The following is a 14,283-nucleotide window of genomic DNA, read 5'->3' on the forward strand; positions in this document are numbered from 1 at the left end:
AGGAACTTATTAGCCATTTTAGATATAACACAACCTCATTTGCATTCCTTACAAATATTCTTATTTGAAGGTGACAAATTTTCTCCAGAAGCTAGGTTCGGATATAATAGGTCGGAAGATAAACTTCATGGACCAAACCAATAAGTGGCCTAAACTTCCTGAGGCCATCTATATTCTATCTCACGGATGGAAAGTGGAAAAAACAGTTAACCAAATACGAAAATTTCGTGAGTGTATATGAACAGAAAATTCATAAGTAAACATCAATGTTCAATGCAGATCACTTATAATTTTCCCCCATTTATTCTGTTTACCATATACACAAGTAACTAACCTGTAACTAGTATCATCAACAATCAGATGAAGTTCAATCAACTGTACATTTATAGGATTTACCAGAAATTGTCATCAACGGATGATGGGTCATAATCTTCTTCCATCTCCAGCTCCACCTCAGGCTCTGGAGACCCAAATTCAGTCATTTCAATGTCTGCGAGATTCTTCAAATCAACCACAGAAAGCTCGTCCAGGCGCCTGACAACCAAGTCTGCAGCCCCAAGCTCATAGACAGGATGCTTACTAGCAACAGCCACACATTTCATCCGTGCTTCGTGTGCAGCCTCCACTGTTAGATTGGAGTTTCCAAACACAATGCACCTCTCGGGTATTAAGTTCAAAAGCTGTGCAGCATAAACAAACATTTCAGGATCAGGCTTTCCCCTGTGAACATCCTCTGCTGCCACAACGACACTGAAATTGTCCTCAATCCCGATCTCCCCTATAGCAGACTCAATAGCCTTCCTAGGACGCGTGGAAACCAATGCCATTGGTATCTTATAATGCATTAAAACACTAACAAACTCCTTGGACCCAGACATGAAACTATATATCCCACCCTGTAAAGCTTGGTAGATTTCTTCCTTTCTATTAGCCATTCTTCTTAATTGCCCCGGATCCCTCGACCAACACAGAACTTCTGAAATTGCCTGTTCATTCTTCATGCCTTCTACTCTCTTGAGGATAAAAGCAGGAGGAGAAGGTTTGCCTTCTTCCTGGGAGAGTGCCAGCCAAGCCTGCTTCTCTAAATCAGGATTGTCCTCAACAAGAACTCCCTCCCACTCAAATATAGCACCCAACCAACCACACCCCATCCTCTCATGCCGGAGCAACGGATTCCGGAGGGAGGGGTTATCGGCTCTATTAGCCGGAGGCCACGAATCAGGCCTTTGATCAAATCCACTATCAATCCTGCTATTATCTCTATTGGGCAATTTCTCTTCCCTGTAAGCATGTGCTTCTCTTGTTAACTCCACAGCCAAAGCCTTAATTGATGAGAACATAACCCTATCTTGCTTATAAGATTTAGGCAAAGTCAAAGAAACCAGAATCCTTCCACCACCAAGAAACTCGGTTGTTGGCAGCCGACAAGAATTCAAAGATTTTCGTTTAACAGATACATCCCTGGCCAAAATTCCACCGAAAATTGGACGGTGGCCAAGGAATGAAGTTGCGGCAATTGATTCAACCATTTTTCACTTACCTAACTGAATTGAGTTCGGCAAAAACGAGGGGACCAACCAATTATCAAATTGACAGAGTTCAAAAGTAACCAATGCTGAAGAAAGAACTTCAATCCAGATTCCCAGACCCAGATTACCATATTCCCGAAAACGACATCATCTTGGGCAAAACGACACCAGTGAAATCGCAACTTTATCGTCAAGAAAAAATGGCCTTCACGAAAAAACAAGCACACCAATTACTCTAATCTCAAAAATAGCTAAACAGAATGTAAATAAATAAATAAATAAACAAAATAAAATTCGCATAACAGTGGAAAGTGAACGCATAAAAGCGAAAAAGAAAAAAGAAAAGAAAGAATGTAAAGAAATCAGTTGGAGCGTTGGAAAGAGAAAAGAGAATGAAGAAGAAGAAACCTGAAAGAGAAAGGAAGCGAACGGGAGAATGAGAATGAACCAACGTGAATCTCTTTTCTTCTCTTTTGCCAAATTTTCGGAGAAGCTTTTTCTATACGTTTCCTTTTTCTATTTTTATTTTTTGTTTTCTGAATTTGATTCTGATTTTTAACCAAAAGTGTGGTTTATAAATCAGACAAGTTGGATGAAGAAGAGATAGAGAGAGAAAGCACGCACGGTACCCGAACATTGAAGAAGAAACTATCCACGCTGGCAAAACCTTAGGTTATCATTGGCACACGTTTCGTCACAAGATGAAGTCACGTTAAACTATTGGGTAACCGATGGTGTTCATATCATTACCTTTTTTTTTCTTTAATTAAAACCCTCGTTTACACTTGCTGAAACAGTGTTTCCTGTTACGACACTCAACTACCCGGTCTGAATAATTTTCAATTTTGGAAGAACTGAAAATGGGTTCAAACCTCCTGGACATAAATAAGGATCACTTGAAAAAAATTATTTTGTAAACTGATGATTAAATTGAATATAAACATTTAATTTATAATAATATTTTTTTTTACATCTCAATTCAGCTTTACCATATATTTATTCTAATTCACTAGTGGTTTTTTAATTCTTTTATTATAATTTATAAACTTTGAAGACTCTCACCAATCTAATGGTCAAATCAACGCATTTTCCGGTTTGCACGTTCAACACGTGCTGGTTGTGTTTATCTATGTGTATAATTTGAATATGCAAAGTTATTTATATATGAATGTGTAATATTAAAATGTACATAATAATACATATTTTATGATATTAAAATATAATATATAAATGATAAAAAAAATGTATATAAAAATATACTATATATTGAAACAAAATATTTAACTGATATAGTTTAATTATACGATTGATCAGTCCTTCCACCAAAATCCAGATGAGGTAATGATATTATGCCTAATCATATAATAACAGAGTCAATCAAAAGGATATGTTAACAAATTTAGGCACAGATGACTTTAAATATTATAGTTGACAGAGATTATGATACATATTTTGCTAACTTCTGAATAGATTTGTCAAATTGTATTAAAGTGGGCTTGGGCCAAAACACAACAACAAACTGAGTATTTCTTTCTGCACCCACGTTTCTTTTCCTGATAAATGTCCTTCTGATTCAATTCATGTGCCAATGGTGGTCTGATTAAATAATTTTACTTTGCTTACACCTTATTAATTCTCAAACCCTTTTTTGGCATTTCAACAGTGTAAAAACTTATAATTCCTCACACTTCCTACTTCGTTTCCATTTTTTTATAGTAATATTTGGGTACTTAGTAAATTTTTACACGCATTTACATTGATTGTTTTATTTTTTAATTTCTTTTTTTCATTATAAATATAAAAATTATTTCTTTTAATGATTGAAATGTTTCTAAAAATAAAGGTTCAAATGGTGTAACTAATATAAAACCCATTTTCTTTTTCTTTTCTATAATATAAATGTGAATTTCTTTTGTCTTGTGGTTTGGTATTTTTTTAGGATAATGATATTTAGACAACTTTTTTTGACAACATTTGAACATTGATTACATGTCAATCTGTGATTGGTCTTAAATTACTCCACAATCAATAATAATAATCATAAACATTATTATAGAGTAATTTAGGACCAATCACAGATTGACATGTAATCAATGTTCAAATGTTGTCAAAAAAATGTTGTCTAAATATCATTATCTTTTTTTTATGTCATGTGGAGTATATTTACTAGTATTATTTGTGACACTGAAGATAAAAACAAAGTAAAAAAAAATATTATAATATGATTGGTGGCATTGAGTCGTGGTAATTTTGTAATAAAACAAATATATATTATGACATATTTTAATAAACTTATCATAAATGTAGCGGTGACATTTTTGTAATAAAAGTTACATGTATTATGATAAGTAAAAACCACTTATCATAATTGTGTAAAGATCATAAATAATATTTTAATTTGACGAGGGATTAAATTAAAAAATATTGAAATTTAAAAAAAAAAAGTAACCGAATGTTACATAAAGGAACTATCATAAGTGAAAACCAAGATAGAACCTAAGGTGATATATAGTTGGATTTGACCTACGTTGTTCCCAATGACCAATCTAGTATGTTCTGCGGGGCTATGGAGATTGCACAATTAATTAAAGGGTTTAATTGCTTATTTGTTATTGATGTGTATTCGGAACATAATGTAACAGTCGTGATTTTTGACGACTTCACTTTTTTTCTTTTTGACTTGCACATTTATGTAATTTGTGGGCAAATATGCCATACTCGTGTAAAAAAATCTCGAGACAACATTACGGACAATGCCCAAGGTTTTTCCATTGTAAACCACCATGAAAAGTTTTTCATCTCATCGCCTAAATCCTTCACTCACATCGCAAAAACTATATATTACAACTTTCAAGGGTTTGCACTTTCATACCCACCACCACCATGTTCATCAACAATGTCACCCGCACCCTGTCCCTGGTCTTCCATGACACCAACCTCACAATCTTCCCTACCACAAACTTCTTCGACACTACAAATTTTCTAAAGAAAGAGCTTCATAAGCTCTTCCAAATTTTCTTTAGCTTTCAAACTTTACTTTTCCTCATATAGTCCCAGTTCTTGTTCCTCTAATGTTGCAACTATTGGATCTCCACCATGTTGTTTCCTATCACCCACCACATCTTTTATATCTTTATGCACAATTCAGGACGTGTAATCTAGAACTTAAGGTTATCATTGTTGTTAAGGGAGTCAGACCTTGAGGCCTTCTTACCACGATCCTGGTAAAAACGCTTCATAATGGTTCCCAAGAGGGCACATGGTGTTGATGTTGACGAAGACCTTAGAAGAAAGGTGAACATTGTAGTATTTGGTTTTAGAGTCATTATTCTCGTTAACGGACCTAATGGTGAAGATGAACAATGGCGTTTTCGGGAACAACACACACTCAACCACAAGAATAACGCGATTAGACCACTGGTTATAAGGAAGGTGATGCAACTTGTGCAATAGCTATCCTACGCCACAACTTAAGCCTGTGGTTATACGACCTTTTTGTATAACTTCCAAAGCAACAAGAACAATTCTCGACACGCGTTTTCTCCGTGACAGAGCAACATTTCCTTTATCATGCCTTTGTTGCAGAGAAACAAGGAAAAATAGAAAGAAAAATGTTCATGAATCCTCAATTGTGCTGGTCCTTCACATGCAAGGTTTACTGCATCCTAACCTTTCAAAAGAGAGATATTTCACAAAGAATTATTGATCATATCTTTAGTTAGAGTCGAGGAATCTTTCACTGTCGTATGATAAAATAATAAGTGGATGATGTCATTTTGCTTCACTTAGGATGATGACACAATCATTGTGGTATGCTTTGCATAAAAATCATTGCATGTTGAAGATATTATTGGAAGTCTCACATCGACTAAAGATAAAACAATTTCATAATATATAAGTGTGTTTAAACCTCGCCTTATAAGCTAGTTTTGTCAAGTCGAGTTAGACTTACAGTCAATTTCTTAACATGGTATCAAAGATATGAATTAAAGTTTATCCTCTAGAGATTTATTATTTGTTTGGTTTATTGTGTCACCTCTTATCAAGTCGTTATTGAACTATCTATTAAAGTCGTTATTGAACTTTGATACCAGGGTACTTTCCGTAAGAAGTTATATACTGAAAAACATTTTTCTGGTGTGGTTGATGGCTTTCTAAAATAAAGTCTCTCGAGTGAAGTAAAAAATGAGGAAAGTTACGAAATATAATTGCAAAAGAGGAAAGGCATATATTGGAATACACATTCGAAAAAGTTATTCCAAAAATAAATAAAAAATTAGAACAAAGCTTTTGAAAGATATTTTTAGTTTTTGGATTGGATGTATTTCATGGATTAGGAAATATCGTTTGAAAACTACAATCCAGAAAAATATTAAAAATAAGGAAATGTATAAATTTTTATTATATTTTACTTTGAGAAGTACCACTTTATGGTGGTGCAGAAAGAAAAGCAGGTGGGTGCACTAAGAAACACCCCAACAAACTTTGCTACTCCTGATTTCAAACATTGGTAATTCCCAATCCTTAACCACTTAGGGTTTATGTTGCAAGCTGATCGAATCTGATGGTGAGTCTTCTTTTTCATTTTTTTCAATTCTTTGCAAGTGTTTGTATTCTTATGGATACAACTTAAGTTTTAATTTTCTTGGGGTTTCTTGAATTTGAATTTCCAAATTGTTTGTGTATTTGTGAAATTGAAACCTAATTTTACTTTAGATTATGAAACTAAATTTTAAAAGTTTAAAAAATAATAAGAGTTATATACCACATGAAAAAGTTAAAGACTTGAAATTATAGACGATGAATTAGTTGGGTTCCTCAATTGATTGTAAAAACTAAAAGGTAAAGAATTTTCCATGAATATTAATGTTTTTAATGATTTGTGACTGTAGCAGTTATAAATATTTAAAAAACTTTAACTTAATAATTATTTGTTAGTTAATTATTCTTTGATAGAATGTTAATCATATTTTAAAGTGAATTTATCAAATAACACTTTGTTTTATGTAATCATTATAATATTGTTTGTTTCTATAATTTAAATAATTATATCAGTTAAAAATTTTATTAAGTATTTAATGTTTTTCATAAAATAGTTAGCCTCCATCTGCATCATATCAACACATCTTAAAAGTTATGCAATCAAAAGTTTCAAACCAGAATGTATTCATAATCATAGCTTCATTTTGCATGTCAACTTTATTTAGTGAAAATTTTTCATTAGAATGAGATATTCAAAATCTGAAATTAATAACTGTATTTGAATTGATTTTGATATTTTGTGTAGTTACCCTACTAGAAGGTTGTATTCCTCAATATACCCTAAATTTGTGAAGAACTTGGAACTTTAGATAAATAAGAAAGTATAAAACTCTTTTCATTTTTAGCAGGTTGGAGACAAATAGCAAAGTTCTTCGTTTAGTTTAAGAGATTTCAACAAAATCCAAATTCTGGTGTTACAGTGGCGGTGGGTGTAAGAATGGGGAACAGACGCTTCACTCAGGTCGCAACCAGCGACGAGGAGGACGAATCGCCGCCTCCGAAGCAGCAATCCACCGACAGTGTCTCCGAGAACCGGTTGAAGCAGCAGCGCAAGAGGAAGAGGATGAAGCTCCAGGAAGAAGAGGAGGAAGAGGAGGAAGTGGAGAAGGAGAGCGAAAAAGAGAAAGAGGAAGATAAGAATAAGAAGAGAAAGATCAGAGACAAGCAGGACGGAAGATCTAAGGAAGAAGAGGAACCGCCGCAGGAAGATGCCAAACCTATCGGCGAACCAATTAGGGTTTCTGGAAAGGGGAGAGGCCGGAAAAAGCATTTTGATTCTTTTGAGTACGACGGAAACCAATACACGCTGGTATTAACTTTTTCTCACTAGGAATTTGATTTGAATGCGTGGTTTCAAATTATTTTTTCTGCTGCTAGGGCTCACGTGTATGATTGTGGTATGGAAAATAATCAATGGACACTTTAAGGCTAGACGACACTTAGAGTGAGAAGAGAGGAAAGAGAAATAAGTGGTGTCTATATATCATCATCCTTGTGTTATTTCTAAGTAATTTCTGCAACTTGAATCAAGTAACTACAACAGTAGTTGTCACTAGCAGTGAAAAAAATTAGTTAATGCTTGATTCTAAATCCAGTGGCAGTGTAATTTACATAATCTTTCCAAAAGCCCACTCTTCCTATTTTCTGGCAACAGAGTGAGAAGTGCAGTTTGACGTTTCAGCTATGAAGATGGTTTGCGCATTGTTTTTGAGGTTGATGGTTGATCTGTGAAAGTGGGTGCTGAAGACATTGTAAGATAAGAAATGTGTTGTATTCTTGTGTTTTAATATCGCTTTTTCTGCAGGAAGATCCTATACTTCTCACACCTGAAGACAAAGACCAAAAGCCTTATGTGGCAATTATTAAGGTAACTTTCTTGTCAAATATATACTTTTGCTTTCAGATTACAATATTTTTCGAATGTCTGGGAACATTAAGATGTTATGACATTTGGCAATCTGCCTTGACATAATGTACTGGATTTTGGTGATCATCATCATCAGGGTATGTCACCATACATTGGCGAAAATGTAATAAATTCTATCAGTAGTACATGGAATACAAATAACAATTTCCTGCTCATTAATAATACATTCATGTTTTTTTATTATGTGTATAATATCATATTTTTGCCTTCCCATTTTGTTCCCTTATTGGAAATTCCAGGCTTGTGCTGGAGTTAGCACATTGTGTCACCTTTTTATTTTGAGTTTTGGTAACTAGTTTACCAATTTTTTTCCATGTTGTATGCATTGAATCTTGCTTAGAAGTTGAGCTGCATTGATGTTTTTTGGTCTGGTAATCCCATTGATTTTTGTCCTCTGTCTTGTGGGAGAGGAGAGGATGGTGTTATCTTTTCCTTTCTAAAAAATGTAGTTATAGATTTTTTTTTTCTCTCTTAACCTTCTAATTTAGGGGTTGCTTTTTCAGGACATTACGCAATCCATAAATGGCAGCATGATGGTCACAGGCCAGTGGTTCTATCGACCTGAAGAAGCTGAAAGGAAAGGTGGGGGAAGCTGGCAATCACGTGATACAAGGGAGCTGTTTTATAGTTTCCACCGTGATGATGTACCTGCAGAATCTGTTATGCATAAGTGTGTGGTGCATTTTGTTCCCATACACAAACAGCTTCCAATTCGTAAGCTGCACCCTGGGTTTATTGTGCAAAAGGTGTATGACACAGTAGAAAGGAAACTCTGGAAGCTAACTGATAAGGACTATGAGGACAATAAACAGCAAGAAATTGATGAACTTGTTCAGAAAACTCTTCAACGTTTGGGTGAACTACATGATATTGAGCCTGAAGAACCTGTTGCTGAACAGGAAGATCTGATGAAAAATAAAAGAATCTTGAGGAAAAAGAGCATTTCACCTCTCGATGTTTCAAAAGAGGAGGAAACATCTCGTAAGAGTGACCAATCTCTGAAACCTGAAACACCGGGGAGTTGTGCAAATAATGGTTCAGAACATTATCGTATACTAGTGGATTTTAATGCTCTAACTGGAGATACCCATCGTGACAAGTGTTTGGAGAAGTTGCTTCAAAGTGTTCAATTCATATTTAACTCTGATGACAGCACAAAGAAGGAAGACAAAGTAAATGACAATTCTGATGCAATCAACAATGGAAACAATGACAAAAGTTCAGAAGTAGCAAATGAATGTAAAGACAAGGCTCAACAGGTACATGGTGAATTGCTAAATTGTTTTGGTGGTGATTTCTTGTGTGGGATTGCTTGTTTTCTCATGTCCTTCTTTTTATTCCCCTTTTCTTTGAGGCTAGTCGAGGGTTATAAGGATTCCAGCATTTACTTTTTTTTTTTTTTTCACTCTACAGAGTTCCAAGTCTTTTATCTGGCCAGATGTTGCGGTACCAGCTGTAGTTGCTCTAGAAAAAGCATCGCATGAAACCTTTTCATCAGATTATCAGAAGTATAATCAAAAGCTACGGCAATTAGTATTTAATCTCAAGGTTAGAAGCTTCTCTTGCGATATGGATTGTTAACTTGAAATGTTTTTAAATGATGCACTTAAATGATTAAAAAAATTATATTGCTGCTACATTATTGGATTTTTTTTTCCTTTTATGAATATTTTGATTATAGTATTTATTAAAAAATAATTTCTAAGATATAGAATGTGTGATAGAATGTTGGCAATCTTTTCTTTGTCATATATTCCTCATGCTATCACTGATGAGTTATGATTGTAATTTTGAAATTGGAAATATGTTTAAACTGCTTTTAGTTTCTCTTTTTTTCTTTTTGTTGTAATTAACATATTTTCATATTTGTAATTCTGTCCAGTAAAATTATTTCTGTTGCGATGTTATTTTTCCCAGTTTTCAATTACACAAAGTTTAGTTTAGGAAGATGTTTGGATTGAAAGAAGGAGATGCAATCATATTCCATGGTTTGGATTGTGGAAAAAAGGGTAGCATGGCATGGAACCCAATAAAACTCTTTCCATGAAATTCCACTACATACCTTCATCACCCCCTTACCCACCAAATTTTGGGTGGTATGGGAGGGAAGTGGGAACATGTTATATCTTTTTTGGTTTGATTATAAAATTCCATTGTTGCCCTACCAATGCATCTCTTCCTTTTCTCCACACTGCTCAGCGGCTGCAAACTTCTTCTCTCCATTATTAGAGCTCATCAGCACCCTGGATGTTATAATACTCCCTTACTTTTACTTAAATCTCACGGGTCATATTTAAAAGTTTTTTTTTTTTTTTTCTTCATAATAGTGTGGAGTTGTAGCATGAAATTAGGCTTGCTGAGCAAGCTTTGGGAAGGCTCTTTATAGTATAATCCCATAAATTGTTCTATTATCTATTTTTTATTAAAAAACTTATTCCCTTTTCTGTATAAGCCCGCTAAATTTCATGCCAAAACCTTTTTTGGGTAGATACCATTTGCTATTAGTTTTACACTTCTGGGGGTTAATTTCTGGAATAAGTTATAATTTTAACAGTTCTGGAAGTTAGTTTCTGGAATATATTATCACAGTTTGGATATTAATTTCTGGAACACCTACTCATTACCAGAATAAATTTCAGAAATTATATTCCTGAAACAGGGTATTTTGGAAAAAATAAAAAAACATATTGAAGGTGGATGCGTAAGTCGTTTGCAATTCCCTTTTACTAAAATGAATTTTGGAAAACTTCTATAAGTAACTTACTGTGATGAAAGACCTAGAACAGATCAAGGAAGTGGGCTAAGTAAGTGGAGGGATGCTTACCTCCCTCCTCTATCTCTTCACCTTAAAATAGCTTTTAAACGCTCATTGCATATACTAGATGTTTGGAAAAATGATGGAAGTTAAAAGTCAAATTTTTTAATGTGATAGTAATGTGAACAACTGAATTGTATAAATTAAATATATTGTCTTTAATCCTGAAACTACCTTTCTTTCCGAATTTTTATAAATAATTTATCAAGAAAACAAAAATATACTAAATTAGTTATTTGGTCTGAGTAAAGGCATAGTGAATCTGTTTTGGGCACACTTTCTACTATTGTGAGCTTACAAGAATTCCATTCAAATTTTGTTGATTTTTGTATTTGAGCAGGATTGTTTAATTGAAACAAAGTATACTAAATTACTTATAATATGCTTATTTGCAGTATGTATTCTTATAATGGAGAAAGAAAAGAAAAATATGGCTTGCCAAACAATAGTTATATTTTGTTAATTAATACTAGTATACAGAGGGAGAGGGAAAAGAGGGGTCAAAGAATAGAAGGGTCTGAATAAATCAGGCGTGTTGTGTATGAAAGAAATATAAAAGTGGTAAGAGGAAAAAGGGGAGGGGAAAGAGAAGAGGAGCACGACAGAAAGGACTTCTGGCCTGAGAAAGTGGAGAGGGTGACATGAGAATCATACATTAGGCAGAAGTGAAATGGGTATATGTAGAGGAGGGGCAAAAAAATTTGAGAGGTTTATGGTTAGGCTGAGTGAAGAAGTTAGTTCTTCCTCAGGAAAGGGATTTTTCCGTTTTTACTTCATCTTCCATCTTGCAAGGAGCTCTTCTCCATTCTTAGCCACTTTTTATCTTCATTTCCTACTTCTATACTGTAACAGATGATTTTCTTTTGAGTGAACCGAATTCAGTATAAACATTAAATAATATTAATCTTATCTATAACGATGCGGGTGCCTAACATAATGCCTAAATAAATTCATTATAACTACCACTGCTCTAGCTAGAGCTTTATTTTTGGCTTGACATTAATATGAATATTTTCTTATATTATTTATTTCTGTAGTGATAATGATTTACTTATATTTTCTTTCTTCCTTTTTGCAGAACAATGCAATCCTAGCACGCCGCCTATTAAATGGAGAGTTGGAACCTTCTAAAATATTGAATATGACTCCCAATGAATTGAAGGTTTTTTTTTTTTTTTTCTATTTTCCTTCGTTGAAACTTTTCTGTTGTGTGCTCTTATGATGAATTTATTTTGTAGATTTTATCTTATTATTTTCTGATTTAAACGAGCGGCTTCTTGTGATTCTTTTGGTCTTCAGCATATTATACCTATTTAACACATATCCTTGGTGAAAACCTATCCTTATGTTCTTGAGCAATGTTAATCAACCTACATTTGACCTGTTGATTTGTTTTCTTTGTATATATACGTGGGGCACCCTTCTTGGAATGTCAACAAATAAATATCTATTCACAGATTTTGTTCTTTGGTTTGCTCCTGAAGTCGTCAAGGTATTATTTGGCTCAGTAGCATGCTACTGAAAGCAGCAGTTTTGGTGTTAGAGAAATGTTGATATGGTTTGAACTTTGTCGCAGAAATGAGATCCCATTTGGATGGGAGAGTTATTGTCTTCATGTTTTCTTCCATTAGTGTATTGGAGAAGATTTGAAGAGGGGCTTCTGTTAGAAATAAACATTTCTCAGGGACTGAATTGATTTGAAAAAAATATTATCTTATTCAATGTCAGCAGTTCTTTTAAATAACTAATATATCTGTTATTTATTTAATTGTGCAGTGATGGGCAAAATATGCTTTGGTCTACATTAAAGTCCTAAATTAACTGGAATTTTTTTTTGATGTTCATGAAACCATGAACTTATAAATTTTGGTCCCAGTTGTGTTTTTGCATGTGGTTATGATTTGTATGCGGATTCTACTTTATAGGAAGTACAGGGTTTAGTAGGAAAGTAGTTGCTACATTCTACAACAATTACAGTGTATTGATTAATTTAATTGAATGTCCTTAAAAATATTATTCGTTTTATAACAATGCTTGGAAGTGTTTTTTAGGCTCGAGTTCTCTTTTTAACGGACAGCCGATAAATCACCGCTTGTTTCAACTGACTCAATTTCGTAAAGCTTATTTTGTTTAGATTATTCTGACTGATGATTCTATGGCTTATTTGGTTATTTACTGATTATTTGAATTCTAGGAGGGTTTGACTGCTGAGGAAACAAACAAGAAAGAGCCTGATGAGTCACAACAAATGCAGGTCACTTTCATTTCATGCCAAAATATTATAATTTGTTATGTTGTATAGAGATATATGTTGACTGTTAGCTGTCCTCTATATGGGAAACAGATGACGGGTGCTCGATGCCGTAGATGCAGTGAGTGTAAGGTGGGCTTGAGAGATATAATCCACGCAGGCCATGGTGATCGATATCAGGTTTGCGCATCATGCTCAACTGAAATCTGAAATTTCAAAACCATCTCCTATGCGTTACATATGTTTGCTTGATTGTTGCTCTGCTTGTGCAGCTGGAATGTATTGCCTGTGGTCATTCCTGGTTTGCCTCCCGTGATGAAGTGTCTGACCTGACTATAGATGCATCAAATTCAAAAAGAAGTGTAGGTACAGCGCCATGGGCCACTGCAAAATTTGAAGATGTTGAGAAGAAGCTGGTCAGTCCCCGTGAATCTGAAAAGAACGACATATTTAAGAAAACAAGCGAAGCATATATGCCAGTTTTGGATTCCCAGAAATCGTTTGGTAAGTCTAGGAAAGATGAAAACGTCCAAGCTTCAAAACAGGTTGAGTAGTGACTAGGAATGATTATTCTATGCTATAGCTAGTTTTAGAATTTTTACGGTACTGATGGTAGCAAAAGATTGTATATACTTGGCATTAAATAGAGCCATGGGTTATCTAATAAATAGAGCCATTGTTTATCTGTACAGCTTAAGTACATGTAAATGCTTATGTAGAGTGCTAATATAGCCATTTATCAAAGTTATTGTCCTCGAACATCTTATTGGGTGTGATGATGTTTGACGTTTGTATAGCAGCGTTGAACATTGTTGAACAATGACTGTATAAAGCTTCATTGTAGATAAGAAAAGAAGAAAGTTTTGATGTAAAACTATGAAAGTATAGCCAGATGGAATGAAAAAGAAGTGATTATCTGGAATAATAGATGAAGAAGAGTAATGATATTACCAGACATTTGAAGTTGAGAAGGAAGAAGGAAGGTGAATAAAGAGAATGGAAGTCAATGGAGTGAGGTCATCTAAAGAAAATAGACCTGCCCTTTTCACAATTAATTAATAGTTAAATTAAATAAGACATAAACTCAACCTTTCATTCCACACTAGTCTTCTAACACCATTACAAGGCTCGCATTCACTTTTATGATTGTTATCACTAATTTCTATTATTGTCGTTATAATTTTATTGTTATCATCCTTAATATTATGGGTTATGGTTC

The 14,283-nt window shown here is 34.0% G+C and overlaps 2 protein-coding genes across 3 annotated transcripts; one reads left to right on the top strand and one right to left on the bottom strand.

Moving 5' to 3' along the window:
* Nucleotides 1–206: 206 nt before the first annotated feature.
* LOC106765600 (5-amino-6-(5-phospho-D-ribitylamino)uracil phosphatase, chloroplastic) lies at nt 207–2,081 on the bottom strand. Its single transcript, XM_014650277.2, has 2 exons — nt 1,938–2,081; nt 207–1,734 (listed from the first exon to the last, which is right to left on the bottom strand). Exon 2 carries the CDS (start codon nt 1,527–1,529, stop codon nt 393–395), a length of 1,137 nt encoding a protein of 378 aa, XP_014505763.1. The 5' UTR covers nt 1,530–1,734; nt 1,938–2,081; the 3' UTR covers nt 207–392.
* Nucleotides 2,082–6,701: 4,620 nt separating this feature from the next.
* On the top strand, nt 6,702–13,808 carry LOC106769238 (ABC transporter F family member 4). Of its 2 annotated transcripts, XM_022784346.1 has the most exons (9): nt 6,702–6,831; nt 6,920–7,380; nt 7,876–7,938; nt 8,502–9,257; nt 9,412–9,546; nt 11,892–11,975; nt 13,008–13,067; nt 13,158–13,244; nt 13,337–13,808. In XM_022784346.1, the coding sequence occupies exons 2-9, from the start codon at nt 7,009–7,011 to the stop codon at nt 13,616–13,618; spliced, it is 1,839 nt and encodes a 612-aa protein (XP_022640067.1). In that variant the 5' UTR covers nt 6,702–6,831; nt 6,920–7,008; the 3' UTR covers nt 13,619–13,808. The 2 variants fall into 2 exon arrangements, with proteins under 2 accessions (XP_022640067.1, XP_014510252.1); XM_014654766.2 differs by lacking the exon at nt 6,702–6,831 and having other exon boundaries at nt 6,848–7,380.
* The last annotated feature ends 475 nt before the right edge of the window (nt 13,809–14,283 follow it).

Source organism: Vigna radiata, chromosome 7, assembly GCF_000741045.1.
Source record: "Vigna radiata var. radiata cultivar VC1973A chromosome 7, Vradiata_ver6, whole genome shotgun sequence".
In the NCBI taxonomy this organism is placed as follows: domain Eukaryota; kingdom Viridiplantae; phylum Streptophyta; class Magnoliopsida; order Fabales; family Fabaceae; genus Vigna; species Vigna radiata.